This window comes from Anopheles bellator, chromosome 2, assembly GCF_943735745.2.
Source record: "Anopheles bellator chromosome 2, idAnoBellAS_SP24_06.2, whole genome shotgun sequence".
Lineage (NCBI taxonomy): Eukaryota > Metazoa > Arthropoda > Insecta > Diptera > Culicidae > Anopheles > Anopheles bellator.
In genome coordinates, this window is record NC_071286.1 from 29,582,364 (window position 1) to 29,608,423 (window position 26,060).

The window sequence follows — 26,060 nt, forward strand, 5'->3', positions numbered from 1 at the left end:
GTCGGGAAGCCGGAGACCGGATGTAGACCAATTTCAAGTCTTCATGTGTCAGAGATGCCGTTGCTGCGTGTTCCGGGTCGCATATTATGCAGGCAAATTAGCACGCTATTCAGCTGTCATCAGCATCACTGGCGCCGAGTGCGATGGCGCGTCCTCGAACATCAAACACTCGAGCGCGTGAAATCGATCGCAAAGGAAATGGGGAAAAAGGGCCCCCGGCTTTTCACCCCGGCGTATTGGCAGTTGGCACTCGTTGGCGGCGAGGTCCTTTGCCCAGGAACAGCTCAATCGCAAAGATGGCCACGCTGACGAGCACCCCGAACGTGGCGATGTAGAACGACGTCTGCATGTCGACCATCGTTAGCTTACGCAGCGGGTCCTCGTCCGGGCGCTCGATGGCGCTCTGGATGCGCTGGTGCACCGTCAGGGCATACTCCGTGTCGTCGTACCACTTCCGGCAAAGACCCGCCTCGACGAACCGGTAGATGGCGTCGTTGAAGAGCGGAGCCAGTGACCAACCGCGGCGCACGATGTACGCCAGCGAATAGACCCGCGGGCACTCCTGGACCACGTGCAGCATCGGCTGGCCGTTCGGCCGGATGTACTCGGTGTTGATGATCAGGCTCACGTCCGACCGGCGCTCGATCGAGCAGATATCACGCTGGAAGGCCGCCCGGTTGCGGGCCGACATATTCAGTATCTGCAGCTTGCCCGTAAGCGATCGATACAGTGGACTGGCCGAGTCGTTACCGAAGATATCGCGCAACGAACGGGACGAGGTACCGATCGGGAGCCCCGACCGATCGAGCGCTTCCAGTGTGTCGATGTCCTGGTAAAAAGTGACCGTACTGAACGCCGTCGTCAGCGTGCCCTGAAACGTGCCGGAGATGATGACGTTGGCCACGAGGAAGGCTGCCAGCAGGACACGCTCGATGACACGCACCGGCAGGTGGACGGAGCTGGCCCCGAGCAGCACCAGCCACAGTTCGATCGCCAGCGTCGAGTACGGCACGGGGTCCCCGCGCATTTCGCGCACCCGGTAGCGGCGCACCTTCCGGAGGGCCCAGCGGCGCAGTCCGTACCAGAGATACCCACCGGCGAACCCGACCACCACGAACGTGCCCCACACGAGCGGGTGAAAGCACAGGAAGATGGCCACCCACTGCGGGATCTCGAGCGATTTGGGCGCCAGGATGCACAGCTGGTCGGTGTAGATCGGGTGCAGGAACTCGATCTCGTGCGTGTCGTAGTCCTTCATGAAGCGAATGTTGAACGACACGTCCGACCGGTGGTACACCAGATCACCGAGCGAACCGACGAGCGTCCCGTTCGGCTGCCGATACCCATACTCCATCCCGTCGGTGTCGTCCATCGTGCGTGCACTAAAGTTGAGCGCCATGGCCAGGTTACCCATCAACATCCCATCCAGACCGGCTCGGCCATTCGAAGCCTTGATCACTGCCCGTACGTACCGCAGGCTACGAAACGACTCCGGGAGGCTCTCCAGTGTCAGCATCGAGGGATTACGGGCAAAGACCGTACACCGGATCGGGATCCCGTTGAAAATGTTTAGCCTTCTGTCAGCGAACGGTGCCGGTGCTTCGTCCGGTGCCCTGTACTCGACCAGCCGCTTGCCCATCACGGCTTCGAACGGGTTGTAGAAGTAGATTTTCTGAAAAGTTCAATTTGCGGCGGTCAAAAAAGGTGACTAAATTCTCGGACAGATCTTCCTACCATCTGATCACTCCATTCGGTTCGGACCGAGAGCATTAGGTTCAGGATCGAACTGTAGTTCCACAGCGCCGTGATAGTGGTGCACAGCTTCTCCGCGCTGAAGCTCTGCTGCTCCAGATGGACGAGGTAGTTGCCATGCACGTGCCGCTGTTGGGCGTGCACCGGATGCAGATCCTCGCAGTAGCTCACAAACTGTCCGGTCGTGCCAAACAGCAGCACCACTCCGATATCGCTATGCTCCGGTGGCACCAGGAAGTGGGATTCGAACTCCACCGCTTCGATGCTGCCGTTGTCGGTTTCCCTCAGGAGCTCGCTTTCCATCGGCTGATACTCGGACACGTTGTGGGAAAAGGTTACCACCGGTAGTTGTAGCGACCTGAAAACTATTAGCGCGTCATTAGGACTCGGATCAACAAATTGGCGGCCGGCAGGACTATTGCTTACTATCCTGTGCCGGAAACGAAAGGGCCACCGAGTCGCCGTAGGTGCCGAGCAGTATCGTTCGGGCCCCTCTGAAGTAGTTCGAAATCAGTCCGTACAAGGTGTCGTCAAATAGGTATGATGCCGACGGCTCATTATCGTAAGAGCTGTTCTCGATGTTCCCACCGGGAACCGGGAGTATTTGCACAAGCACCGTGGTGATTGCGAGGGCTTTAATGTACATTCCGATCGCGAGGCACAAACCTTACCAGCGGAACTAGAGGTGACAGCCGAACCAGAAGCGAACCTCCGGCCAGCAATGGCACATCAAACGAACTGAAACACGCCTTTGATTGACGTACGAGTGGCCCGGGCGGCGCCGTTGAGTCCTGCTGACGATCGGAACGCAACTAATCGGGACAACCGCCGTGGCCACCGCGGAGTATGGAGTGATTGTTTCTCATTAGGTGCAAAACAAATAGTCCTACGGTTGGGGAATACGCAACCGCAACACGGGACAATCGGTTTGCTCGGGTTTTCGCGTCTCTTTATGTTCCTATGTTTTGTTTTTGGAGTCATCCAGAGCCGTGTTTCTTCCATGAATTGATAATACGGTGGCCACCGGAAAGCACTGTTCTCACTTCTCGTTGGGCTCATACATTATGCAGCTACTGGACAAGATTAATATACACCAGGCTTCGGCCACGCTCCAGACGACAGACGATGACAGAGTGTTCCTGTTCGGAACTCCATAGACCCGCGTGGACGTTGGTTGACACGTCCACGTGGGACTATGGGGTTCCATATTACCGCACAATGTAAAACGGACTGGTGAAATGTAAAAAGTAAAGGGAAAGGCTCTAAAGAGATGGAACACCCACGTGTGTTGCATGGAAAATTGAAGACAGACCCTGCAGATGATCGCCATCAGTTAAAAAGGAAAAGAGCGTTTCAAAATGATGAAAATAAAATGCCAATACCGGTTGACAATTTTCCTGCTTTTTTCCCACACGAAAAACGGAGACCTATTTTTAGTCGACCACTCGTCGCCCCTTTCGGGTGCGGACCAGCTAGTCGAGATCACCCCGGCGGACGGATTCTTCACAGTTCACAGAGAGCACAGCAATCGATACCGGGGCACGGGAAAATACCATCCATTTCCCTGCCAGAGTCCCTGGCACAGCCAGGACACGGGACAATGCAAAGGGGAAAATTCTATTTGCCATCCGATTGTGTGCGCCAACGCCACTCGGTCGTCGGGTTCTCGGTCCTGATCCGAGGACTCGCGTCCGAGGCCACACTGGGGAGGCAGATAAGAAAATGTTCTTCGACGACTGGCTTCCCGGGGCGGAACCAGGGGGCATCCCTGCTCCCTGGAACGCACACTGAAGAGGCAGCTCCCGGTCGGTGTGGTCGCTCTGACGTATGGCTGGCTGATGAAGTTAAGATATTTAATTTTCTCACGAACTTCTCCCTTTGCCGCTGGAATTCCTCTAATAATCGTCGAAGGAATTCAATAATAAAATAATGACGCCCTTTTCGCAGTCCGTGGTGCCAGGGTGGCGTAGGGTTTTGCGCATTCTGCGGCCGGGGAGGATTGGGTGGCCGGGCGAGACCATAATGGATGAGTGCGAACGAAAGAGACCGTTGGCCGCCTAAGTGCGTGGGTTTAAAAATACATGCGATTTGCGAAAAGAAGAACCGCGCGGTACAGGATGGCGACAGAATCGATCGTAAATCGATTAACACCGAAAATCCAACCATCCTGGGACGCTGGGACGCGTTGTTAACTGCAACGATCAAGAATCGGTCCTCGACGAGCGATGCTTTGGAATTGGAAATAAGCATTGCGGTGGTGTCGGATCCAAACATTATTCATATTATTTTTTGTGACAATATAGAACTTGTGAGAACAGCCTATATTGTCAAACGCAAACAGTCGAGTTTTATAAATTAGGAATCAAACAAGCCAAACAACGAACATTTTGAAATTCAATTTTGCGCCAATTCACTTAATTTACAAATGGGCTCAAATTTTCCAGAACTTCTCCTACGTCTTAGTTTCGTTTGCTTCTAAGGTGATACTGCGGGGATAGACGATGCGTAACGTAACATTTTTAGCATTTCAGATTAATGCCAAACTGTTGCGTCGTATAAGACTACCAATAACATTTGGATCACCAGATTGGCAAAAATTTGCGATGCCACACATAGAAAGAAGCTGAAAATTCAAATCCCTGACATCTTGAACATGCCTACAAAATTCGTTTCAAGGTGCCTTCCAAAATAGGTATTTTTTTCCTAGATAATGAGGAGAAGCTTAGCTGAATGCATTAAAATGTTCAACATCAACTAAATTTACTTGCTAGGGGCAGGATCGACCCGTGTGTGTCAGTCTTCCCTGTTTTTCTTTTTATAACAAATGCATGCCCAAACAGCCCAACTTGCCGAAAAGAAAAGGCTTTCCCTTCGGTACCGACTGTTTGCATAGGATTCGGTTTCTGACGGTGGCTGGTCGATCGTTTCCAGTGCAAACACTATTTTTCGATTGCCCTCGAAATGATTCAGTTTTCGCTTCGAAAAAAGGAAAGGAAATCAGAAAAACAAACTCCACTAAGAAATACAAACTCCACTCCACTACTTCACGCGGTCTGCGATATCGCTCAGTGACATCACCACCGTGACTAGTTTTAATCGCAATCACAACCTCACGCCCGTTGTTAGGATGTTCCGGATCGTTAACATACTGGCAGAGAGAAACCGCACTAGTCCTAAGTTTTCCGCTTTCCAGTGTACGAACTCCGGGCTGACTGAGTGAGAAAATAATAAAAGTCCTGTCGACAAGCCAACACGTCGGCTAGCCCGAAATGTGCTAGCTCATACTTTCTGGTTGACGAAACACGGATGACACGATCGGCCGTGGATATTACCACAGTTTGATGGTGCTGTACAGCGAACAAGCACGTATTAAAAGTTATGAAGATCTCACACACGACCTCCAATATCTGCACAGTCATATCCCACAAATCTCACAACTCGTTTTTATTTATTTTGAAAAACTCGATAAAGCTCGCTAACAAGGCCCCTAAGGAAAATGCTCAACTCAGCGAAAGGATAAAATCTGAAAGCCCCAGGCACCCAGGAATCGATAAGCCGAGCAGCTCGCCCAGTGGCTGAGATGAATTATTTAACAGCCGCCGGTGTACGGTTCCGATAAGCGATAAACGCGATACGTTCCGCGCGTCGAGAACGGCCACTTCGAGAAGGCTCATTAATTCTTACCATCATGGAACGATGATTAATCAGGAGCGAATGTGTACTGCCGGTGCACGGTTCGGTTGCGACACAATCGAATGCCGGCTGTGTAATGCGTTGATTCAATTAGACGAGAGTGAAAAGCAACATATCGGCTGACTAGTAGCTCTGGCCGATATGTGGCCGAATCGGTTCAATCTCCCATCAGATAGCTCCGCTAATCAGTACCAATAGTGGTGTAAGCGATATGGGCATAAAAACGGTCCCTTGGCTTGTGGTCCCCAATATTCGGGAACCAGCCATGGCACGGTACAGGCTTCTGCGACGAGTCCTGAAGCGCACGAAACGGTTTCTGCTGAGCTTTCTCAACACCTCCGGTGCCCACGGGGCACGGTACTTGGTGCACGGTGGATTGCACATCTTCGAGCGGGTGGTCTGGATCACCTGTATCTCGATCGCCCTGTACGGTATGGCGGCGCTTGCGCAGCGTATCTGGAACCGCTTCCAGAACTCGCCAACCGTCATCTCAATGGACCGGAACATGTTCCTGTGGAATACCAGCTTTCCGAGCCTGACCGTGTGCTCGCAACGGCGCATCGACGACGAGAAGCTGGCTCAGTACATCCGGATGCGTGGCTTCGACGAGGACGACGCGGAGCAATTCCGCGAGTTCGTCATCCTGCTGGCCAACGTGACTTACAGTTCGTTTCTGGAGCTGCCGATGTACAAAACGTTTTCCATTCCCGGGTACGACTACTTGGAGCTGCTGCACAATCTGTCGTGGAACGTTCAACCGGAGCTGGTCATCGGTACCGCCGGTACGCTGACCGTGCGGCCCATCGTGACCGAGTTTGGCCTGTGCCTGGCGGTCAACTCACGGATTGCCGAGTACAGCTCGTACCAGTATTGGCACGCCCGCCGCTGGGATCTCTCGGACGTAACCGAGGTGCTGACGGTGCATCCGCTCGACGGCGAAGTCTACGGGCAGCTGATCAGCCTGAAGAGTGCGTACGAAGTGTTTTTTCACGGGCCGATGGAAGTAGCGGACATATCGGCCCGTCGTTACAGCTTCCAGGACCTGTACTACACGACGGTCGAGCTGAGCGCCCAGGAAATTCTCACCTCACGCAACGCTCGCGAATTGTCCATTTCCCAGCGGCAGTGTCGTTTCAGTCACGAGAGTGACCCACTCACGTTCAGTCCAGTATACAGCTACGGCCTTTGCCGTATCGAGTGTCGTATGAAGCTGGCCAACAAGCTCTGTGGCTGTGTGCCCCATTTCTACCGTGCCGTGGGCAAGAGGAACTTCCGATACCGCATTTGCGACTTTGAGGGACTCCGCTGCTTGGGAGAGCAATCAGGTGACGGGTCCTGGGGATGGGAATGGGACAAACCGCACAGACCGTAAGAAAATGTGTTCCTTACCTGCCCTTGCAGACGAACTGATAACACTGCGCACAGCGGCAAAGGATTTCGAGTGCGATTGTCTACCCAACTGTGATGATTCCCATTTCTTCGTGAAAGCCCACGTACGTAGAAATGAGTCCGGAATGAACGATGAAACGAGCCCAAAACTCTAATTTTACAGCGTTCCAGAACATGGTTTCTGGGATCGAATCTACAGTGGGGCTTGACGGATTATCCAAAGATGCAACTGAAACGAGACATTATTTTCGGTCTTTCGGATGTGTTTGGTAAGCACCGCACGGGCACCGCCAGCAATCGCCAGCTCACCTCAGCTTATGGTTTCTTTGTCTTTCTTCAGTCTATATTGGAGGCTTGGGTGGATTCTTTTTGGGATGCAGTTTGCTTACGTTTGCAGAGTTCGTGTTCTTTCTAACCTGGCGTTTAGGCAAAATGTATGCAGATATATAGAACCTGTCAGCTGTCGTTTTAGTACCAAAAACTGTAACGTTCCAAACCATCAAAGTAAGCAGTTTTCTTCAAGCAGCATCGAGGCCAATCGGAAAATGGCGGACCTTGACGAAAGATCCCGAACGGTTGTTGAACTGATTATTAAAGAATGTTTACGAAAGTTGCAAGTACTCGGCTGGTGCACGAAAAACGAACAATTGTACGACACTAGCGGAGCATATTCCATCGCTCGGTTGCTGGAGAACAGAAGCAACGGTTTACATACCATTTTGAACGAAATACGCTCCCACTCGAACGACAACTTCTCAGGCTCCCTTGATGGGGTATCATCTTTAGACGACGATGAAATAAAATTCGATAGCAGTTGCTCCGGTGAAGAGAGACTTTATTATGATCGGTTCGAATACGTGAACCGTTCTAAAGAGTTGGCGCGCTTGCGAAACGGCTTAAGGATCGTCAAATTTAAATGCCACGAGCAAAATCAAAAGTTACATGTAAGATGCAGTTACTGAAATTTCAATATTGTAACGTTGCAATGACCTAGGGTTATCCAATCGAACAGCTGGAGTCTCAAAATGCAATGTTGAAACATCGTTTTGTGCAATACTGGGAAGCATCGCGCAAAGAACAACTGCGGCACACGATCGATCTACAGGCTGAGCAAGTTGGGAGCGAACTAACTTTGAAACGGCGAGACAAAACACAAGCCTTGCGCGCAACGACGACAATCGAAGAGTACTACAACTGGAAGCTGGCCGATATTGAGCTACAAATCGAAGGATGGATGAATCGGTTCGATAGCGAAAAAGAGGTCCAAGATTCACGGTTCCAAAAGGCACGGGCAACAGAAAAACAGTGGAACGAACTGCGAGACATCTACGAACATCAGGAGCGCGAAATCGAGAAGCTACAGAAAGTGCTGACGCGATGGACTCCAGCCGAAAGCTCTGAAACGACCCAAATTGATCCTCAGGATGGTTTTCGAAATTCTGTCCGATTATCTCGCACTAGCTAATTATCTGTCTCAAGCAAAGAAACGTGGCACGGAACAACAGTAACGGTTTCATGAGATTTCCCGTTACTTCCGTACTACGAAAGACACAAAATCAAATTATGTGAATTTACCTTTTTTATTTTTTTTCTTTTATTTACACTTGTTTGCTTCTTCAATACTACCAGACATTGTTTCTTCAATACTTTATTTGTCATAACATTACTCTTGTCCGAACGAACAACTCGAACCAGGCCACGAACTCGAACCACAACGTGGCTCACCTTTGATTGACCTTTCGTAACACTTCCAGTAAAAATTCGAACCGATTTCTAATCTGCTCATTCGTCCGCTCTACCAACTTTTGCTTGATTCGTTGAACCAACGGTGCAACTGATGAGTATCCATTCTTCATTTCTTCTAGTATAATTTTATCTTCCTCCCGTGTCCATCTTGTGACGTCAGGTACTGGTTTGCTCGGTACGTGGGAGTCGGCAATGTTCGGTTGTTGGTGAAACCGATCGTTTCCGTTCACACTGACCGTTGCTAGCTCTCGGCCAACCGGTGGATTTGCAGTACTACTTCCCAATGGTTGGCCATCGAATGGGCGCACCTTGATCTTTACCGCATCTTCCCCGATATGAACCTTCTCTGCCAAAGGCTGTGGGGCACCGATGAGCGTTTTTAATTTCTTCCCCGTTGCCAGTGCCCTAGAATCGGGTGCTACGGTACTGTTAACTAGTTTCTTTGATTGTGCTGTTGAAGGTGGCGTCTTCTCGCTGCCGCCACTTTGACGCGGGTTCGAAGAAACAAACCGCTTCTTTATTGGTAGCTGCTTTGGTGATGCTTTTTGCGGAGAAGTATCGCCTCGCGGGACGTCCTCGAAACTATAGCTGGGTACATCACGGTGTTGGGGCCAGGTTCCGTTCGCATCCGTGCTGTCCTCCACTGGTGCGTGAACCACACCTGAACCGAGAGAAGTAACCTTCGTCGAGTGCAATAACGGATTCAAGCGTATGGCATGGGCCCGTAACGTTGCGTCATCGCACAGCTTGAGCTCCGTGCTGCCTTCCCCGTCTTTTGGCCCTACTTTCACCACACAGTTACTCGCCAGAAACGACAGCCGAACTGGAAGGGCTCCCTGAATGATTCTTCCTTGAATGTACCGTATACTGTTCGGTCCCCCAGACTGTTCGTGCCCCTCTGGACCCGTTTCCACATACGGTACCTGCTCGTACACCAGGCCATCATCACAGTTTTCCATCAAGGGATTCTTTTTCATCGTAATAGTTTCGTAGTCACACAGAGGAACTTCCGGCGGTGGTTCCGTTGGGAAGAGCTGCAAAAACCACTCACTCAGCAGCGTGCTGCCTTTCAGCAGGGGTAAGATCCGTAGTTTTACCTGCTCCATCGTGACGTTCGGCTCATTGGAAAGCTCGTTCAGACAGGCGTATATTTTTTTAACCTGCGACGGTTGTTTGGCAAAGAAGAGGTTCAGTTTCTCCAGGAAATCGCTCATGTTCGTGAGGATAAAGTGCTCCATGAATCTTCCCACCTCCACAGCTTGGGCCGGGAGAAGAAAGGTTAGAAACATATCAACCAGCTCGGGGTGGCTGACGCTGAGCAGGTCCTCGATCTGCCGATACAGCAACGTCGGTCTGTGCTCGTTTTCATTGAAATTTTTAATCAGTTCTTCAAACCGTTCGAACAAATCTAACCGGCCGGCCGCTAGTAACGTTTCTTCGACCTTTTCGAAGTAGTTGAACGCGAAAGTGGCATCCTTTTCATCCATACTACAGTAGCCCGGGACGGGACGTGTCACACGCCGAGCACTCACTACCAGACTGCCAGCGATGGGGTTGTACGAGAATTGCCACAAACCATCCTGCTGGGTGGTACGAAACTGCTGCAGCGCTCTGTACCGGTGCCGATATGCGGTCAGGCTGTCACTCATTTTTCGTAAATCATCTAAGAACCTGCTGTAGACTTCCAACAGCCAGAAATGCGTGTGTACCTGTCGAATCGGTCCGGATGCGTTCGACAGGGACCTTGCAGTGCATTCACTCTTCAATTGCTGCACGTTTCGATTCAGAACACTGTAAAGTATCGCATTCGCGACAGTGCGCGACCGAGACACGTTGCTTTGAATGTTGTTGAGCACTGGTTTGACCGGCCGATGCTGTGGCCGGATTGTTGTTGATGTACGCACAGTTTCCAAACTTTCGTCTGATGAACCCACCGGCACGTCGGTTACGAACTCTGAGTAATCACTGCAGTCCGTATCGTTGTATTCAGTTAAATAGGCCAAATTTGTTGGCTCACACGGTTCTGGTTGGGTGGAAACCGTCACCGTCGCTGCTTCATTACGCATCACATTCTCTGTACCAGTATTCAGCACAATCTCGGGGGTCTCTTCACAAATTTCAGCACTTTCTTCGAGCACCGGGATTGTATAGGACACTTCGTCAACATTTAACGCGGTTGCCACATCGTTTGGAAGAAGGACACTGATTTTAAACTGTTCAGCAGCCGCAGGCTCGCTGTTCACTGGCACCTGGTGTGCGGGCACTGGTTGAGCAACGCTCTTGGGCGTCTTCCTTCCTTTGAGCAACAGATATTTTGCCTGTCGAATAAACCATGAGAATATGTTCAATTTTAGACTTTTACCAACCGCGTACAGTAACTGTGTTTTGTGATAAAATCAGTACCAATTTACTAACACCCGACAAAGTGAAGCCAAATATTTTCTTTGCGGCCAGTTTTCCGTTTTGTTGTGACGTTTACGAACTTCGATCACGACGCAAACAAAACACGAGAAGGTACGCAGCCACCGAAGCTTTGCGGATTCGAGCGTTGCAATGCAGACAAAAGGGGTGCAAAACTTAACGAACCAGGAGCAGTTTAATGTTAGAAATTTATTTCAAAGTAGCGTAAAATTAATTTAATTCATACTGCAAAGGCACCTCTTGGTCTTATGCCAGCCATTCTACGGTACCCGGCGGTCCCGTCGCTGAACTGTACGCTGAATAGAAAAGTTTTGCGAAAAACTAAGAACAACTAATCGCAAATCATACTAGATGCTAAATCCGTATTATTTTAATAAAGGTTAAATAAATGGAGACTTAAAGCACAATTTACCTAAACACAAGAAATGACAAATTACTTATGACAACACTAATGATTTAAGAATCAATGGCATACGCTTTTGAATCAATACAATCAATTGCAACAAACATTAAGGAAGTGACAATATTTCCTACCATTTCATCCCAAATCTAATCCCGGTTTTAGCAAACATAGATTGTGTTTCCCTCCACCTTCAAACGGAAACCAAAGTTTGTATAAAAAAGCATAAAAATTGCCGTTGAGCAAAACCGTTCGTGGAGTTTTTTTCTGTGTTAAGTATATCATACAAGTTTACATTCACTTTGATGCGTAACTTCAAATGCGTTTTCATAAGTTAGCTTTGAGCAGAAGGGAAAAAGCGAAAGAAAATCGTTCACATACACGATATTTAAATAAATCACAATACTACCTTTAGTGACCCGTTTACCGACCAATTGCGTTTAACATGTGCTAATAATAACTAATAACAGCGATAAATACGACCCTGTCCGATCTCTTAAGATTAAAAATAAAAAACTAATACCAGAGTTTATATAATGTTGAGACAATGGAACACTTACCCTTTCATCCGAATACAAATAGCGATCCCAGTTGTAATGGATGATTCCCTTTTGATACAACGCAATGGGAATGATGTTGTTTAAGTCGAATACTTCTAGCACATGCTTGAAGGGAGGAGCATAACCATTTTGAAGAAAAAACTGTAGAAGAAACATATGAACAAAGATAAAAGAAATGGTAAAGAGAATAAATGGAACTGTACGCTCCAAACATTGACTTACCGTTACGGGACTGTTGTCTGGACCATGTTTTCTTTTCATAACAAATTTATGCAGTTTCGAAGGACGGTGATCCGGAAACATATTCGTGGCCACTCTGTGACAAATTGTTTGAAAATGAATCTGCTTTCCAGACATTTTTTCTTCTTCTTTGGCATATTTCGTAAACCACTCCAAGCCGAAGGCTAGTAAACTGTGGGAGACAGAACAGGAGTTAATTTTTTCTCAAATTTCTCTTTTTACACCACCATCTAGTTTGCTCACCATTCTTCCATTCTTGTCATACAGTTGAACGGCTTTAACTTTGGACGAAACGGTTTATAAGGTAAATATGCCGCATACAAGAATGCTTCACAGTTCACTATCTTTTCCATCACGCGCCAATGGAAGTCACCTGTTTTGTGTGGATTACGATTACGTCGTATCTCGTTATGCCAGAAGTCGATCAATTCTTTGTTGCTAGAATTGTCGATCGCCAGCTCATCTTCCCAGCTTTGGCAGCACTCGACAGCCAAAGGAAGATTCGAGGGCATCATGTTCGGTTTCTGTTTACCAATGTCGTGCAGCTCATTCAGAATGCCCTTGAAGGTTTTGGCCAGCTTCCACATTTGCGGGTGTCCATAGGTTTGTAGAAAGTGTGTCGCCGTTAGCTGTACGTGTACACGAAGCTGCTGATGCAAAAGCTGGAACTGAAAGTCCGTTAAGCCTATCTGGTCTTCGGTGAACTGAATGTCGATTGGTACAGTTTCTTCCCGGAAAAAGTAACGTTTTTCAACGGTTCTATCAACATAATCCACCTGTTTCCATTTGAAGGGATCGAATCCAAGTAGAGATTCTTGCGGCATTACATATTTGAGGAAAAACTTATCTTTAGTTTTGACATTCGGAGCCGAGCACAACTCTGCCCCGTTTTCCGTCTCCTTAACGTTTGTTCCGCCGCACCACAACGGTTGCTCGTGGCTTTGTGATTGTTGGTACACAGATGCAGCGAACGTCGTCGGTTCATTGGGGGTCGACACAACGATTGGGGTAAACATTGTTATGTTTTGCTCCCTTGCCGGGCTGTTACAGTCTTTCAAAGGTTCCTGCTCAGCTGCACACACCAGCGATTGCGCTGGCAGAAGACTATCTTGAGTTGATGGTAAAGGTGTCGAAGTATTTTCCTGTTCTATTATCGACGGCGGCAAGGGTGTGGTCAATAGTTCCGATCGATCTATTCGCGGACAAGTCAACGATTCATTGATGGTATCATTTAAAGCTAGATCTAAGAACGATTCGTCATCTAGTGAAGTCATTTGCACCAACTCATTCACCAGTTCATTTAGTTCCTTTTTCGAGACCTTTACTTGACGCATTTCTTCAGCATCCACTGTGAACGAACCATCGAAAAAGCTTCAATTAATTATCACTACGTCGGAAAATAAACCATAACACAAACGTGAATCATCACTTACAAGGTATTTTGTCAGCTGCCACGTACTCCGGATCGTTGTCGTCGTCGTCATCTAAATCGTTGGCTGCTCAAAAGAGGAGTAATAAATTAAGATATCATTCGATAATGTGAACTATTTGACACGTACGTAACGGTTTGGTAAATTCTTCCAAGAATACTCTCCACTCTTGGTCCATATCACAGTCATGGTCATACATATCGGTCGTTATATCCGGTGGCATGAACGTGGACTCCAACGTCTCAATCGCTGTCGTGGTCAGACAGAACTTGGAGCGAGTACGCAAGGCAATGTTTTCCTGTTCCTGTTCGGACTGTGACTGGCTGTCGCATCGTGGCTTCGGTACTTTAAATGGCCCATCCATGGTGCACGGCTGCTCCATTTCCGGGTCGTTGGCCGCCCCGACGACAATCGAAGCGGGAGTTCGTGGCTGTGATTCCGCATCCGAAAAGGTTGTGTTGGTATCATCGTCCGATACGACATCGTCTTCCCCCGGTCTGTACTCATCGTCGTCGTCGTCCGAATTAAGATCTTCCCGAATCAGTGCGGCCACATCAGGGGGCGGTGCATTTAGGGGCGCCACTGGAAGTAGCTTTTTATTTAGCTGCCTTGCCTTGAGACGCGTTAGCTTTGGTTGCAGCTGTTCCTTTTCTTCGTCGTCGTCGTCGTCGTCCTCACACTCCGACTTTTCAGTGAGCTCCGCTTTTTCAACACTTTCAGTGTTATCGTCGTTTTTCTGAACCTCCGGGGCGGCCTTCCGGCTTTGCTCTTCTTCTTCCTTCAGTCTTACTATCGCAAAAACATGATCGTTCATCACCAATTTCTACAACAGTTGTTGGTATCCGTTATATCAATATCTTCGCACTGATTTGAACCATGGTGGTTAGCTTACCTTAAGCAGCTTTTTAACACACATCGGAGATAAATTGTTTTTTGCCGCAGAACTGCGAATGGAGTCTTCAAACGTTTGAGTGAATCCTTGATCATCTTGATCAAATGGCAGCGATATTCGCCTACTGCAAATAGTACCAAACGGATGTGGTTTCAAGTTTTAAATCCACGCTTACCATGTATCTTTACCGTTTTCGTATCGGACGTTTCGCGGGTGACTTTTTTGTGGATGTAGTTTCTTTTGCTATACTACCACTGGATGTTTCTGCTCGTGCGTTATTTTGGTTCGTTGAATCATTGCTAGTGTTAACATCAATGACCAGTTCCTCCGTTGAACTATCTGATTTTGCTTCGGAAACGGACGTTGCACCATTAACTGCGGTTTCCTTTTTTGCGCTATGTCTCGTCACAGGACGCTGGGCTTTGATTGGTGTCATTTTGATTGCACCTTCGCCGGCATTTAATCTTTAGCGAAGTCACTTTCTCATATTCATATTTATACACAAAATCACATATGAGCACCTTCACCCTTCGATATGTTTTGTAAACTGATGTTGTTTACTTCCCCTGACAGCTGCTCCCGGGATAAAATGCAATTTTCGAGCACCGCAATGTTAGCAGTTTGAGCTGCTATAAAGGTTATAGCACACCTTGTTGTTTACATCTGCAGCTGTCAAAAGATGGTTATTGATTTTTGAGCTGGTTTGCCAGGAAAAGCAAAATGTACTTTGTTTGGGTGCGCCATTTTACGCAAAACCCATCGATTTTTCTGGATTCAAGATAAAACCATTGGTGAATGTGTGAAGTACATCTCAGTCTAAACTAAGCAATTATTTTAGTTTACTCTCGTGTCAGCAATAAATATACTAACATGGAGGAGCTGTCGGGTGTAATGATAGTGTTGATAATAGGCGGAGGCGTTTTAGGTGTCACAATGTGTTTCATTTTTGCGAAACGGCAAATAGTCCGGTTCACACTTAGGCAACGCCGAGGACCACATGTGTCTGTTGGCCACGACGCAAAGAAGGTACACTCGACCCGAGGAATAGGTTTTTCGTGCGTTTAGGGTTCATAGATTCCTCCATTGCAGTCGATAAAGAAAGAAATAGAGCGAAGACTTGACTCTATTCAGAAAATTTACTACGAACCAAAGCTGATCTGGAATGACAAGGATGACGAAAAGTACATCCTTCAGCCAGATTCCAATCTTCCACCATATTACTGGCGAATGAAGGCGGTCGATGATGTGAAGGAGCTCGAACGTGAAGTGGCGAAACAGGACGGCTCCAGCAGACATCCGAGGGACAGTTTGAGAGCCTTTCTGCTCACGACCTTGGCCGCACCTTTGAATGGTTCTGGTCAAAGACTAGTACATCAATTCTGTGATATGTAAGGTCATCTAAGTGGCGGCGGTCTTTTTTTCATATGGATTGACTAACGCATACTGTTATTCGAACCAGGTATGAACATGCACGGCACGATCCGAACGAGTTTGGTGAGGAAGAGTACCAGGCCTATCGCAGGCTGCTGAAAAAGTTGAACGAAGCGTAAGTGAAGGCAGTCGCACGATCGAATTTGCGCGTCAATTTTATCTTGTTACTATCTCTTCAGGGCAAAAGCTTTAAAATCTTATACGAGCAGCCGCAAATCGTCTCCCAATCGTACTCCGGTGAAAAAGCAGTCCAAAATGCAATCACTACTTGACCCGTCTAGACTGCGGCCTCCACCAGTAGGGCTCACGGCTAGCGATGGTACGGACAGTATGACGGGCAATACTCGCATGAATTTGTCGCTGGCCGTGCAATTACAGCAGCAACAACAGCAGCAGCAATTTCAACCGCCTGAATTGGAGGAAAACGAAATACTCAGCATCTCTCAATACCACGGAGAGACAGGTTAGAACTGCTGCTACTCAAACGCGTTAAACTTGTTTGTTATGTTGATTATCCTCGCATTGCGCATCATTCATTAGTTTCTTTTCCTATCTTAGTGTCTCTAAATGGTTGCTTTTACTGTTTTTGAAGTATTAGTTGGGCGCATTACGCAGTGTGCGAACTTTTGTTTATCTTCCGCTAACTATCGCTCTACTATCACTATAAATACACTTATCTCTAACTTTCTGCTTTTCTTCTTCTCCCTCTGGCGGTACTGCATACTATCTCTTCTTTCACGCGTTTGATTTTGCACAAACCACACTGGTCGTTGGTTCTAAAGAAACCTTTACCATACGCAGGTCTTTCAAAAATTGAAATGGTTTAAATCGTCACGCTCTCTACAATCATCGAAGCGTAACATGAACACGTACGTCGTGGTACTCCGAACAATGAACAAATAATGCGAATCACAGGAGAAATATATACAATACGATTAATACTTAAGATCACCAATCAGTTTGATTTCTTTCGTCGTAATGCGGCAATCAAGAAAACCAATCGAAAATGGTGTTTAGAATTGTGATTCTAAGTACAGCGAAAGCAGTTTACGAGAGTGATATTTATTTGCATTTTTGTAGTAAAATGAGAGCAGTCATTTCGCGGGACTGCACGATCGAGCCTTGTCAGGTCAGTATGGTATGTAACACTCCTAGACTAACCTATCTAGTGCAAGATAAATAGGCAAAAACATTCCAAACAATTTGTGGTCGATCTTATGTTTGCGCTATTGTAGGATTGTTTGGTCAGATGTTTTGTACGTATACACCCTTACTTTGGTTTCTGCAACACTGATGGATTAACCGAAAAGTATGTTTTGTGCTTGGGGCTTTACGATGCACAGGAATTGGTAATGTACTGCTCTTCGTGCTGGATTACTTTAGCGTTTCTTCTTGCCATCGGTTTGCAATCGATCGAGTCGCTGCAACAGCGTCGGATGGGAATGATTCCAAGTGGAGTACATCCAGTCGTAGATCGGAAACCCAAGATTGTCCACCTGCAGCTTGATGAGTGCTTGAGCCAAATCTTTCGAATAACCTAGCTCCTGAGCGAATGCATCGGCCTGATATTCGAACCGGCGGGACACGATGGTCATGGCAAACGATATCAGTGTGTTGTAAGGCGCCAGCACGTACATCATAATTACCATCAATCCGATCAGGATCGGTTTCTCTCCCACCGGTAGGCCAATCGCTTCGTACAGTGGTGCGTAAGTGAACAGTTGAGAGAAAACTAGGAAAATCAAAAACAACTGAACCTGCATGATGGTTATGTTTTTCGCAACATGACCCAACTTCCAGTGGCCAAGCTCATGAGCTAAGACGGCAAGCACCTCCTCGTTTTTGCAGCCCTTGCTTTTATCGCTCTCCGTTAACGACGCATCGTCTGCAGAGAGACCCTTGTTAAGCAAAAGGGTATCGAACAGCACGATGCGCTTTACACCGAACAGGCCGGTAAAATAAGCATTGCTGTGAGCCGAACGCTTTGATCCTTCCACGACGAACAGTTGACCCAGCGGAAACTTGACACTACTGGCGAGCTCGTGGATACCAGTTTTCAGTTCACCATCCTCCAGCGGGCGGAACTTATCGAACAGTGGAGCAATGTAAACCGGATAGATGGTGATGAGCACGAGCGATACGCAACCGATGAAAGCCCACAGCCACACGAAGAAGTAATCTCCGCCGATCTGCACAATATAGATGAGAGCGGTGGCTACGGGCACAGTGAGCACCTGTGAAACGACGAACGCCTTAATTTGATCTTTGACGAAAAACCCGGCCGTTTGCTTGTTGAACCCATGGCGCTCCTCGAGCACGAATGTGCTATAAATCCGGAAGGGCATCTCCTTCAGCACACCGATCACTTGAAGCATCACAATGAAGACGCACCCAACCTGAATCTCGCTGGACCGATCCAATCCGACACGGCCTGCCACTTGCGCCGCCCGGAGCCACACCGCTGCCATGAACCCGAAGTAAAGTTCCAGCATTGCAATCACCACATCACAGACGATGGTTTTGAAAATTCCGTAATTTGCCTTATCCAAACCGTACACTCGGGACTTTTCGAATGTTTCCGCGTCCATCACGTGCTGCAGCTCCTTTGGGACGGTTTTGCTTTCGCGATACACACGGAGCTGGGGAATGGATTAATAACGGGATATTGCTAAACACCGGTAACACGGCATGATTCGTTAGAAAACATTATGCGTCACCTGTCGTAGCATTAGATAAATTTCAATCAGTGATTCAAACAGCAAGAACAGGATAATGGAATACAGCGTCAGCTCGTGCGTCTGTAGTTCCCCCATTGTGAAGTGTGTTTTCGTAAACTACTGTAAAATAAAGAGAAAACACTATTACTAAACGAATGGTGCACCTTAAATAATGCATAACGCACGGTTTCTATCAATTGCTGGAAATAACGTGACGAGCGTCGAATGCGGCAAATGTAACCAAATCCGGCAAATGAAGTTTTCCGAGTCCTGTTTGCTGGACTGTCAGCGTAAATGTCATTAAAACATTACCCGGCGAGACCTGCTGCCAAACCTACAGTTAACAACTTCTAAACTATTTTATTCGAATGAAATAATATTGATATATCTATCCATTCTTGCATAAAACTTAGATAACCGTATAGAGCAGAAGAAAACGTTAATTATAAAGTATTAAAGTAAGGCAAGCTCCTGCTTACGGCTTTTCTTTGCAGCACCTATACAAACCTTGGCTAGGGAAAAGCCTCACTCATTAAATCCCAGGCAAAATCGATCGAAAACATTTCTGTGCTGACAGAGTGTGGAGCTAATAGCAGTCTATTTGGTGGTGTTGCGCTAACATTCTTGCGCCTTGTTACTTCTGTTGCAAGTTTTAAAGCCGCCTGATGACTGAAACTCAAGTACAAATAACATAAACAATCAGTGAAAAGCACTGGCTTTAAAGTACGATTAAGTAACCGATTCTCGAACAAACACAACCAAAAAACATGGTTCTAATCAAGGAATATCGAATATGCATGCCGCTGACTGTAGAGGAGGTGAGTATGGTTTCTTACGAACTCTAGAATCATTCTTTACAATGACCACTTTTCCTGTTTATGTATAACTTAGTACAAAGTAGGCCAACTATATATGATCGCCCGCCACAGCCTCGAACAGTCCGACGACGGAGAAGGGGTTGAGGTGATCGAAAACAAAGAATGCGACGATCCGGACCATGGCAAAGGACAGTACACCGAGAAGCGGATACATCTATCAAGGTACTGATGGCAATTAGTGCAGTCTTTAGAATGGGTGATTCACACACACTGGCCGCACATTTCGTTCTTTAGCCGGCTTCCTTACTGGCTCCAAGCGATCTGCCCGAAGGTGTTCTATATTATTGAAAAGGGTTGGAACTACTATCCTTACACCGTTACAGGTGAGAACAATGTTTCGGCGCCTCAGGCAGTACCCAATTTAACCATATTTTTTTTGTCTCTTATTGAAACCCTGGCACAGAGTACACGGTGAGTTATATGGAAGAAAGTAAGGAGTAGTCCAATATAAAACGTGTGATTGTTTTGTCTCTGCTTCTCTCTATCTTCACGACAGTGTTCCTTTATTCCTAAACTACACATACGAATCTTGACGAGATTTGAAGATAACGCTGGAACGTCGGAGAATGTACGAGATAGTAAATTAGAAGTTCGATATCTTCGAAAAAGCTTTCTAACATTCTTTCGAATTAACAGTGCCTGAATCTTCCGGAAGAAACCCTTGTGACTCGGATCGTGGATTCGGTGGACATTGCGTTTGAGGAGCCGCCCGAAAAACATTACAAACGTGAGGAAGATCCAAAGTTTTTCAAATCAAAAGTGACCAGTCGCGGTCCATTGGTGGAAGGCTGGCGCGAAACGGACAGCCCCATGATGTGTTCCTACAAGGTGGTGGAGGCTTCGTTTGAAGTGTGGGGACTGCAGACCAGAGTGGAAGACTTCATACAAAAGGTATCATTATCAATCGTTGATGAATCGGACCCCAAAACACCATTAGGCACTTCTATCTAATGCTTCTACACTCTACTTTCTGTCCCCTCTAGTGCATCCGGGACATTTTATTGCTTGGCCACAGGCAGGCGTTCGCTTGGATCGATGAATGGCACGGCATGAGCATTGACGATGTACGCATGTACGAAAAAGATAAACAGATGGAGGCCAACGATAAGCTACGCCAAACATTGCCGCCATCGACAGAAAACTGATAAGAGCCGTTCAAGGCGTCCAGATGATGTTTTGTAAAGGTACCGTAGTCTAGAAGTCTAGAACAGGCCCTGTTCTAGTAGAGGAGGTGTCGGGTGTCGTACAAAAAAAGGAAATGCTTGCTACGTCAGAGAACACCCATTTAGTGTTTTTGATGTCATATCATCCACTGCAGTTTGGCTTATCGATGAATTGTACTTAAATTCGTTCATGCGATAACAGACCAACTGGCGACGGCACAGAGTGGTGTCGGGAATCGTTTCCTAATGTAGATTATCCAACTAGAGACAGGGATTAGAAAATGGACAAACTAAGTCACCACTCGAATAGCTACACTAGTTTTTATTTCCAACACCTTTGTTTAAGCACTAGACACGAGCGGTCTCTACCAAGAAAGTATGTTTCTCAATAGTCGAATACTTTAAACACGGACTGCGATTCGTCAATCATCATCTAAAACAATAAAAAAGGCAAATCGTGAGAATATGGCCACTGTGACGTTCTCCGTTGCGTTTCGCTGCCCGTACCTGTTCTGGACTCTTGCAGTCAACCTCTGGAAAGGTAAGCTTCGTCTCCATGTGGTCCTCGTGTGAAGAATCAAGCGTCAGTAAACCGGACGGATGGGTAGAGCGAAGGAACTCAACCTGATTTTGCAACTCCTGCGGTAACGTTCGTAGGTGGTCGTTACAGAAAATAATAACAAATAATGACTGTTTGGAAAATTTGATTGCTTCAAATATTGTGTTCACCATTTTCGGCGACGTTTCACAGAACCTCACCAATGTACGATTAAATTTAGTGTTTAAAGATCATTAGTAAAATTGTAAAAGATATTTGTGTATATGGCAAGATAGAGTAAGATTTCAAAATCACCTGGAATACAAGCATCAAAACACAATTTTAATGTTTGCTAGCTTCCTTAGCATTGTGCCCGTGTGGTCGGTTCCTTCCAAAACCGGTTCCGTGCGCCGATTCTGAACGGAATCAGCAAGGGGTTGCTAGGATCCATATCGGCTTCAGAACATTCACTACGCCAGCAAAGAGAACGGATTAGCTACGATCAGACCGATAATCTGTTTGCTTCTGCTTCTGTTTGTGTATAACTAAAACTTACCCCTTGAATTGTGGTATTTGTTGCTATGCTTGGAATTCGCTGCTTCATGGTTTGACTCCTAGACGGTGTGAAACTTTTTATCCGCATTCTTGGCTACACCACATTCGATAGAAAACTGCGACGTTATTCGTAACCTCGGCCTCGGTCATAAAAATAGAACCGACAGGCTTAAGCTCCCGACTTAAAAGCTCGCGTTCATTTTCGTTTACGTTCGCGGATTGCGGGTAAAGTGGTTACGTTTTAAAATTGACGGAAATCAAAAATAGTGAAGGTACTGAAAGTACATCTTCGTACTGCAGAAAAACAATCATCCTATGAAATGTATATGCCGTGCAAAAAATTGTCATAAATATTACCCTCGCAGATCATGGGACCAGTTTAACTCGTTTGAATGTTATTAAATTTTTCTCTGTTTGGCAATTTTCTTTAGTATTGCGGGCTGCAGTTTTGTACAATAATAATTCTCTTAATGCATCACTTTTAACTTGTTGATATCGCATGCTAAAATATTCAAGCTACGGACCGAACATGAACAGGTTGCTCACCGCATGTGTATAAACCTTAACCGAGGCGTGTGGCGAGCGAAAGCTTTGCTTGTTTGTTTGTTTAATTGCTTCGCGACTCGAGTGCCAACGATAGGCGCCGCTGTGCAAAGTTTGCGTGTGTGTTAATTGATCGTCCACAATGCATTTTGGCGATAAAGCTGAATGAAAGTCACGAACTTCCAGTATTCTAAGTAGTTGCGTTTGTAGCGGTTGGCTAGAAATTAAAACCATACCCACGGCACCGTGTTTTCGTGCGCTGCTCGCCAAGTGTTTGCTCAATTTGAACCTTCAAGTAAGACGCGTCCCGCGGGTGAACGCGCGTTAATTGGTAATTGGCCTCGAATAATTGGGTTTAACCGACGTTCTTTTAAAACAGCGTACCACACCCACGGCTAAGGCGCAATGGCGACGCTGGACGATAAGTTGCTGGGAGAAAAGGTACACAACTACTGTAGCAGCAGCGAAGACGAGGCAGGCGACGATGAGTGCGATTCGAGCGAAGCGTCCGGATCCGGAAAATCGGGTGCGACCAAACCGTCCGGGCTGCGTGTGAGCAAAAGCAAGCCCGCAACCGAACCAACGGTTCAACATCAAACACACTGGACCGGGACGGCCGGTAATACGGGACCGAAGGGAGTGATACAGGACTGGCAGCGATTTAAGCAGCTGGAGGCGGAACGGCGCGAACAGGATGCGGCAGAAAAGTTGCGCCTACTGAAGAAGCTTAGCATTACGACGCGCACGAAGGAAGAGGACCGGGAGGCGGAAGCGATGGGCGAGCTGGACGCCGAGTTCCGTGAACTGATGGACGAGGACTTCCTGCTAGAGTACCAGCGGAAGCGTATGGCCGAGATGCTTGCCATGATGGACCGGAAAGGTCGGTACGGGGAGCTGATCGATTTGAAGACGGGCGACGATTTCCTGCAGGCCGTGGACAAGGAGAACAAAAATACGACCGTAGTGGTACACATCTACCGTGAAAAGTACGGTCCGTGCGTGAAGATGAACGAAGCTCTTCAGAAGCTTGCGAAAGAGTATTGGAATGTGAAGTTTTGCAAGTTTGTCTGCACCGATGCCGGGTTGAGCAACCTGTTCAAAGCTTCCGGTGTGCCGGCTCTCCTCATCTACAAGGACGGTCAGATGATTGGAAATTTTGTGAAGCTAGTGGACGATCTGAGCGACGAGTTCGACTACAGCGACGTCGAAAGCTTCCTCGTGGAAACCGGCATCATTAACGACAAGTCTTGCAAACCGACCATCGTCGAGCAGCAGTGAAGACGGAGGAGGATCTCATTTTACTTAAATACTGACCACGGAATGTTTATTCAAAGTTAAGACAAAGGGTCTGTGTATTTTTTTTCTTCCCAACCCAATCATCATTATTACTAAGTTAATACGCAAACTACGTTTTTCACACGATAGAGGCAATGCATGCCTGCCGTTGTTTGGTGTTCTGGAATAAGGCACGGATCAAATGTTTAACTTCCTCGGCACTGAAGCACATGGTCAGGGGGCCCTTTCCTTCGGCCCACAGCTCAGTGATTTCCACCAGCGAGCCGCACAGAATTTGTCGCAACTGGAGCAATTTTGGCCACTGCTTCACTAACTGATGCACATCGCTGGTTTCCTGAAGCAAAAAAAATAAAATAGAATCGATACAATAAACCTGACTACTTCAACGCACGGCTCTCTTTTCTCGCGATCCGAAAATGTACCTTGAATAGTTTCGGTAATGTTTCCTTCATAGTGTCAATGAGCAGCACCAGTCCGTTGCCGATGGCGGTAGTTATGTCTTCGAGGTTCTGAATTCTTTTGATAACCTCACGGAGAAACAGATCGAGCAGGCCGGAAATGCTCTGCTTGTACACCGGATCGGGAAGAACCGTCTGCCACACGTTTTTCAGCAGCTCAAACTGGCGGATACACTGCCGAACGGCTCGCTGATGTTCCGTTCCCAGTTCCACCAGATTGTTGGACAGTTCTGCCGGGAAAAGTGCACAATGTAGAACATGATAGTAATGGTGGAACAGAAATGGTCTTACCAAATCCATTCAAAGCCTGCATGGTTTGTGTGCGCTGGTTGTTGAGCTGATGCTGGAAGATGTCCTCGCCACACGCTTTCAGTGCCTCCAAAATGCTCGCGAACGGGCAATGCTCCTTTAGCTTGCTGTCGTTTTTCTGCAACCAATAGTTCAGATAGGTGCAATCGTTGCGGAACAGAGCCGACTGTTGTGGGATTTTAAAGAGCAATTTCTCGTTTGCCATCGGCAAATCCACCGTGTATCTCTCGAGGATGGTGGCGATAGTTTGAATCAATCGATCCGATATTTCACCCTGCGCATCCGCCTCGGTGAGCACCTTGTCCAGGAACTTTTTCAAATCCACCACCGTCCGTGTTACCATGCAGCTTGAGAAGTGGGCGGTTGTGCCGGCGAACCGATACTCATGCTCCTCAATGAGGACCATTTCGTGGCTCTCGCGCTTCATTATCTCCACTGCCGAGTCAAGCACGTTTTGGCACAGCTTTTTGTGGTGGATCGATTCTATCGAATTGGCATACTCGTCCAGCCGGCTGTCGTTTTCCTCGTCGGTAAAGTTGATCGTTTTCAGAAACTCATTAAACTCGCACACGTCACGGATCATCGGCGATTCTTTCATTCCCTCGATCGTACCCGGTATGTCGCGTTCCAGACACTGCTCGATCAGCAAATCGCACAGTTCCTTCTTCATTTGCCGGGCAAACACCTTGAACAGACACTCGTCGTCCGAGACTACGATGTTCATGTTGCTGAGGTTATAGAAAATTTGCGTTAGATTCGACACCACCGTCTTGTAGCCGGGGCGCAACTCTTCCGCCACCGTCAGCTGATACGAGAGCTGGATGAGAACGTGTTGTTCGTCCGTCTTTTCGTCACAAATCAACGACACGGGTTTTACGATGACGGGTGCAAAGACCTCCTCCAGCAGGAACCGACACACGGATCGGAAATTGTGCTGAGTTTTGAGCAGCGCCACCACCACCTGGTACAGTTCGGTCTCGTCCTTGCAGATGCGGATCGTTACCGATTTGGTGTTTTGGAATGTGCGCTTCTGCATCGTCACCAGGCTGTCAAAGTTGCCGTTCAGATCATCAACGAGCGTAGCGTACTCGCTTTCGTGCCGCACTTTCAAGTTCTGGTAGCAGTGCAGATCCGGCAGGACCGGATCTTCGATCTCATCCAGCAGCGTCTTGATCTTGCCCAGCATGTGGGCACGCTTTTCGTACGCATTCCCCGTGAGACTCAGTCCATCGAACAGATCGTGAATCGAGAGCAGCTTCTTGGCAATCTTATACCCGCGAACGCCTTCCTCCAGATCACGCTGATACTGGCACAGGTCGCTCCAGGCCGCGCTCGACTTTTCGACGCTTAGCTGGCTGGTCGTTGAGATCAGCTCTTTGATTTCCGCCTCCAGCAGTTTGGCGCTCTCCAGCAGCATCCGGTAGTCGTTGGCGTTCGACATGAATTCCGCGTACTGGGCGCTCACAATATCGCGCACTTCGTCTTGGTTTTTGCGAATGCGCGACAGCACCTCGGGCACGCTGAAGGACACATTTTCGAACGGTTTTTGGGCAATTTTATCCATTTGTGGGATCTTTTAAAAACGACGCTCTGGCAGGAAACACAGCACGGCAAATTTTGAGTCCAACGTAAATCTTGTCAACGAAGGA

General features: G+C 47.5%; 9 protein-coding genes across 11 annotated transcripts; 5 read left to right on the plus strand and 4 right to left on the minus strand.

The window, feature by feature from the left end:
• Positions 1-223: 223 nt before the first annotated feature.
• LOC131207334 (uncharacterized) lies at positions 224-2,055 on the minus strand. Its single transcript, XM_058199945.1, has 2 exons — positions 1,735-2,055; positions 224-1,672 (listed from the first exon to the last, which is right to left on the minus strand). Exons 1-2 carry the CDS (start codon positions 2,053-2,055, stop codon positions 224-226), a joined length of 1,770 nt encoding a protein of 589 aa, XP_058055928.1.
• Positions 2,056-5,710: 3,655 nt separating this feature from the next.
• LOC131210823 (sodium channel protein Nach) lies at positions 5,711-7,296 on the plus strand. Its single transcript, XM_058204116.1, has 4 exons — positions 5,711-6,770; positions 6,847-6,938; positions 6,998-7,103; positions 7,175-7,296. The coding sequence occupies exons 1-4, from the start codon at positions 5,711-5,713 to the stop codon at positions 7,282-7,284; spliced, it is 1,368 nt and encodes a 455-aa protein (XP_058060099.1). The 3' UTR covers positions 7,285-7,296.
• Positions 7,297-7,379: 83 nt separating this feature from the next.
• LOC131207335 (uncharacterized) lies at positions 7,380-8,299 on the plus strand. Its single transcript, XM_058199946.1, has 2 exons — positions 7,380-7,778; positions 7,847-8,299. The coding sequence occupies exons 1-2, from the start codon at positions 7,380-7,382 to the stop codon at positions 8,297-8,299; spliced, it is 852 nt and encodes a 283-aa protein (XP_058055929.1).
• A 206-nt stretch (positions 8,300-8,505) lies between these two features.
• On the minus strand, positions 8,506-14,959 carry LOC131207336 (uncharacterized). The gene is made up of 10 exons (XM_058199947.1): positions 14,712-14,959; positions 14,524-14,647; positions 13,761-14,454; positions 13,635-13,697; positions 13,284-13,549; positions 12,467-12,977; positions 12,184-12,200; positions 11,962-12,102; positions 10,984-11,022; positions 8,506-10,898 (listed from the first exon to the last, which is right to left on the minus strand). Exons 1-10 carry the CDS (start codon positions 14,957-14,959, stop codon positions 8,556-8,558), a joined length of 4,446 nt encoding a protein of 1,481 aa, XP_058055930.1. The 3' UTR covers positions 8,506-8,555.
• Positions 14,960-15,238: 279 nt separating this feature from the next.
• Positions 15,239-16,874, plus strand: LOC131209898 (protein C1orf43 homolog). Of its 2 annotated transcripts, none has more exons than XM_058203052.1 (5): positions 15,239-15,549; positions 15,613-15,911; positions 15,983-16,069; positions 16,134-16,417; positions 16,737-16,874. In XM_058203052.1, the coding sequence occupies exons 1-5, from the start codon at positions 15,394-15,396 to the stop codon at positions 16,769-16,771; spliced, it is 861 nt and encodes a 286-aa protein (XP_058059035.1). In that variant the 5' UTR covers positions 15,239-15,393; the 3' UTR covers positions 16,772-16,874. The 2 variants fall into 2 exon arrangements, with proteins under 2 accessions (XP_058059035.1, XP_058059036.1); XM_058203053.1 differs by having other exon boundaries at positions 16,756-16,863.
• Positions 16,875-16,994: 120 nt separating this feature from the next.
• On the minus strand, positions 16,995-18,949 carry LOC131209032 (CAAX prenyl protease 1 homolog). Of its 2 annotated transcripts, none has more exons than XM_058202001.1 (3): positions 18,857-18,949; positions 18,672-18,791; positions 16,995-18,593 (listed from the first exon to the last, which is right to left on the minus strand). In XM_058202001.1, exons 2-3 carry the CDS (start codon positions 18,765-18,767, stop codon positions 17,334-17,336), a joined length of 1,356 nt encoding a protein of 451 aa, XP_058057984.1. In that variant the 5' UTR covers positions 18,768-18,791; positions 18,857-18,949; the 3' UTR covers positions 16,995-17,333. The 2 variants fall into 2 exon arrangements, with proteins under 2 accessions (XP_058057984.1, XP_058057985.1); XM_058202002.1 differs by having other exon boundaries at positions 18,672-18,788; positions 18,857-18,916.
• A 290-nt stretch (positions 18,950-19,239) lies between these two features.
• LOC131208783 (cytoplasmic phosphatidylinositol transfer protein 1) lies at positions 19,240-21,428 on the plus strand. Its single transcript, XM_058201671.1, has 7 exons — positions 19,240-19,489; positions 19,563-19,711; positions 19,784-19,872; positions 19,953-19,960; positions 20,046-20,117; positions 20,186-20,440; positions 20,533-21,428. Exons 1-7 carry the CDS (start codon positions 19,439-19,441, stop codon positions 20,692-20,694), a joined length of 786 nt encoding a protein of 261 aa, XP_058057654.1. The 5' UTR covers positions 19,240-19,438; the 3' UTR covers positions 20,695-21,428.
• Positions 21,429-22,437: 1,009 nt separating this feature from the next.
• Positions 22,438-23,940, plus strand: LOC131208761 (phosducin-like protein). The gene is made up of 2 exons (XM_058201642.1): positions 22,438-22,643; positions 22,728-23,940. The coding sequence occupies exon 2, from the start codon at positions 22,754-22,756 to the stop codon at positions 23,624-23,626; it is 873 nt and encodes a 290-aa protein (XP_058057625.1). The 5' UTR covers positions 22,438-22,643; positions 22,728-22,753; the 3' UTR covers positions 23,627-23,940.
• Positions 23,668-25,975, minus strand: LOC131208760 (centromere/kinetochore protein zw10). Its single transcript, XM_058201641.1, has 3 exons — positions 24,394-25,975; positions 24,067-24,332; positions 23,668-23,978 (listed from the first exon to the last, which is right to left on the minus strand). Exons 1-3 carry the CDS (start codon positions 25,973-25,975, stop codon positions 23,763-23,765), a joined length of 2,064 nt encoding a protein of 687 aa, XP_058057624.1. The 3' UTR covers positions 23,668-23,762.
• Positions 25,976-26,060: the final 85 nt, after the last annotated feature.

Bases quoted from the DNA above. Each gene is read 5' to 3' on its own strand.
- LOC131207335 (XM_058199946.1), top strand. From the start codon at position 7,380: ATGGCGGACCTTGACGAAAGATCCCGAACGGTTGTTGAACTGATTATT. The intron at 7,779-7,846 runs GTAAGATGCAGT...CCAATCGAACAG, and splicing joins AGCAAAATCAAAAGTTACAT to CTGGAGTCTCAAAATGCAAT.
- LOC131208761 (XM_058201642.1), top strand. From the start codon at position 22,754: ATGGCGACGCTGGACGATAAGTTGCTGGGAGAAAAGGTACACAACTAC.
- LOC131209032 (XM_058202001.1), bottom strand. From the start codon at position 18,767: ATGGGGGAACTACAGACGCACGAGCTGACGCTGTATTCCATTATCCTG. The intron at 18,594-18,671 runs GTGACGCATAAT...TCCATTCCCCAG, and splicing joins TTTATCTAATGCTACGACAG to CTCCGTGTGTATCGCGAAAG.
- LOC131207334 (XM_058199945.1), bottom strand. From the start codon at position 2,055: ATGGAAAGCGAGCTCCTGAGGGAAACCGACAACGGCAGCATCGAAGCG. The intron at 1,673-1,734 runs GTAGGAAGATCT...TGAACTTTTCAG, and splicing joins CCGAATGGAGTGATCAGATG to AAAATCTACTTCTACAACCC.
- LOC131207336 (XM_058199947.1), bottom strand. From the start codon at position 14,959: ATGACACCAATCAAAGCCCAGCGTCCTGTGACGAGACATAGCGCAAAA. The intron at 14,648-14,711 runs GTAAAGATACAT...TACTATTTGCAG, and splicing joins AAACGTCCGATACGAAAACG to TAGGCGAATATCGCTGCCAT. The intron at 11,023-11,961 runs GTAAGTGTTCCA...CTGGCCGCAAAG, and splicing joins ATTTGTATTCGGATGAAAGG to AAAATATTTGGCTTCACTTT.
- LOC131208760 (XM_058201641.1), bottom strand. From the start codon at position 25,975: ATGGATAAAATTGCCCAAAAACCGTTCGAAAATGTGTCCTTCAGCGTG. The intron at 24,333-24,393 runs GTAAGACCATTT...TTTTCCCGGCAG, and splicing joins GCAGGCTTTGAATGGATTTG to AACTGTCCAACAATCTGGTG. The intron at 23,979-24,066 runs GTACATTTTCGG...TTTTTGCTTCAG, and splicing joins CATTACCGAAACTATTCAAG to GAAACCAGCGATGTGCATCA.
- LOC131209898 (XM_058203052.1), top strand. From the start codon at position 15,394: ATGGAGGAGCTGTCGGGTGTAATGATAGTGTTGATAATAGGCGGAGGC. The intron at 15,912-15,982 runs GTAAGGTCATCT...TATTCGAACCAG, and splicing joins GTACATCAATTCTGTGATAT to GTATGAACATGCACGGCACG. The intron at 16,070-16,133 runs GTAAGTGAAGGC...CTATCTCTTCAG, and splicing joins CTGAAAAAGTTGAACGAAGC to GGCAAAAGCTTTAAAATCTT.
- LOC131210823 (XM_058204116.1), top strand. From the start codon at position 5,711: ATGGCACGGTACAGGCTTCTGCGACGAGTCCTGAAGCGCACGAAACGG. The intron at 6,771-6,846 runs GTGACGGGTCCT...CTGCCCTTGCAG, and splicing joins CTGCTTGGGAGAGCAATCAG to ACGAACTGATAACACTGCGC. The intron at 6,939-6,997 runs GTACGTAGAAAT...CTAATTTTACAG, and splicing joins ATTTCTTCGTGAAAGCCCAC to CGTTCCAGAACATGGTTTCT.
- LOC131208783 (XM_058201671.1), top strand. From the start codon at position 19,439: ATGGTTCTAATCAAGGAATATCGAATATGCATGCCGCTGACTGTAGAG. The intron at 19,712-19,783 runs GTACTGATGGCA...TTCGTTCTTTAG, and splicing joins AAGCGGATACATCTATCAAG to CCGGCTTCCTTACTGGCTCC. The intron at 20,441-20,532 runs GTATCATTATCA...TGTCCCCTCTAG, and splicing joins TGGAAGACTTCATACAAAAG to TGCATCCGGGACATTTTATT.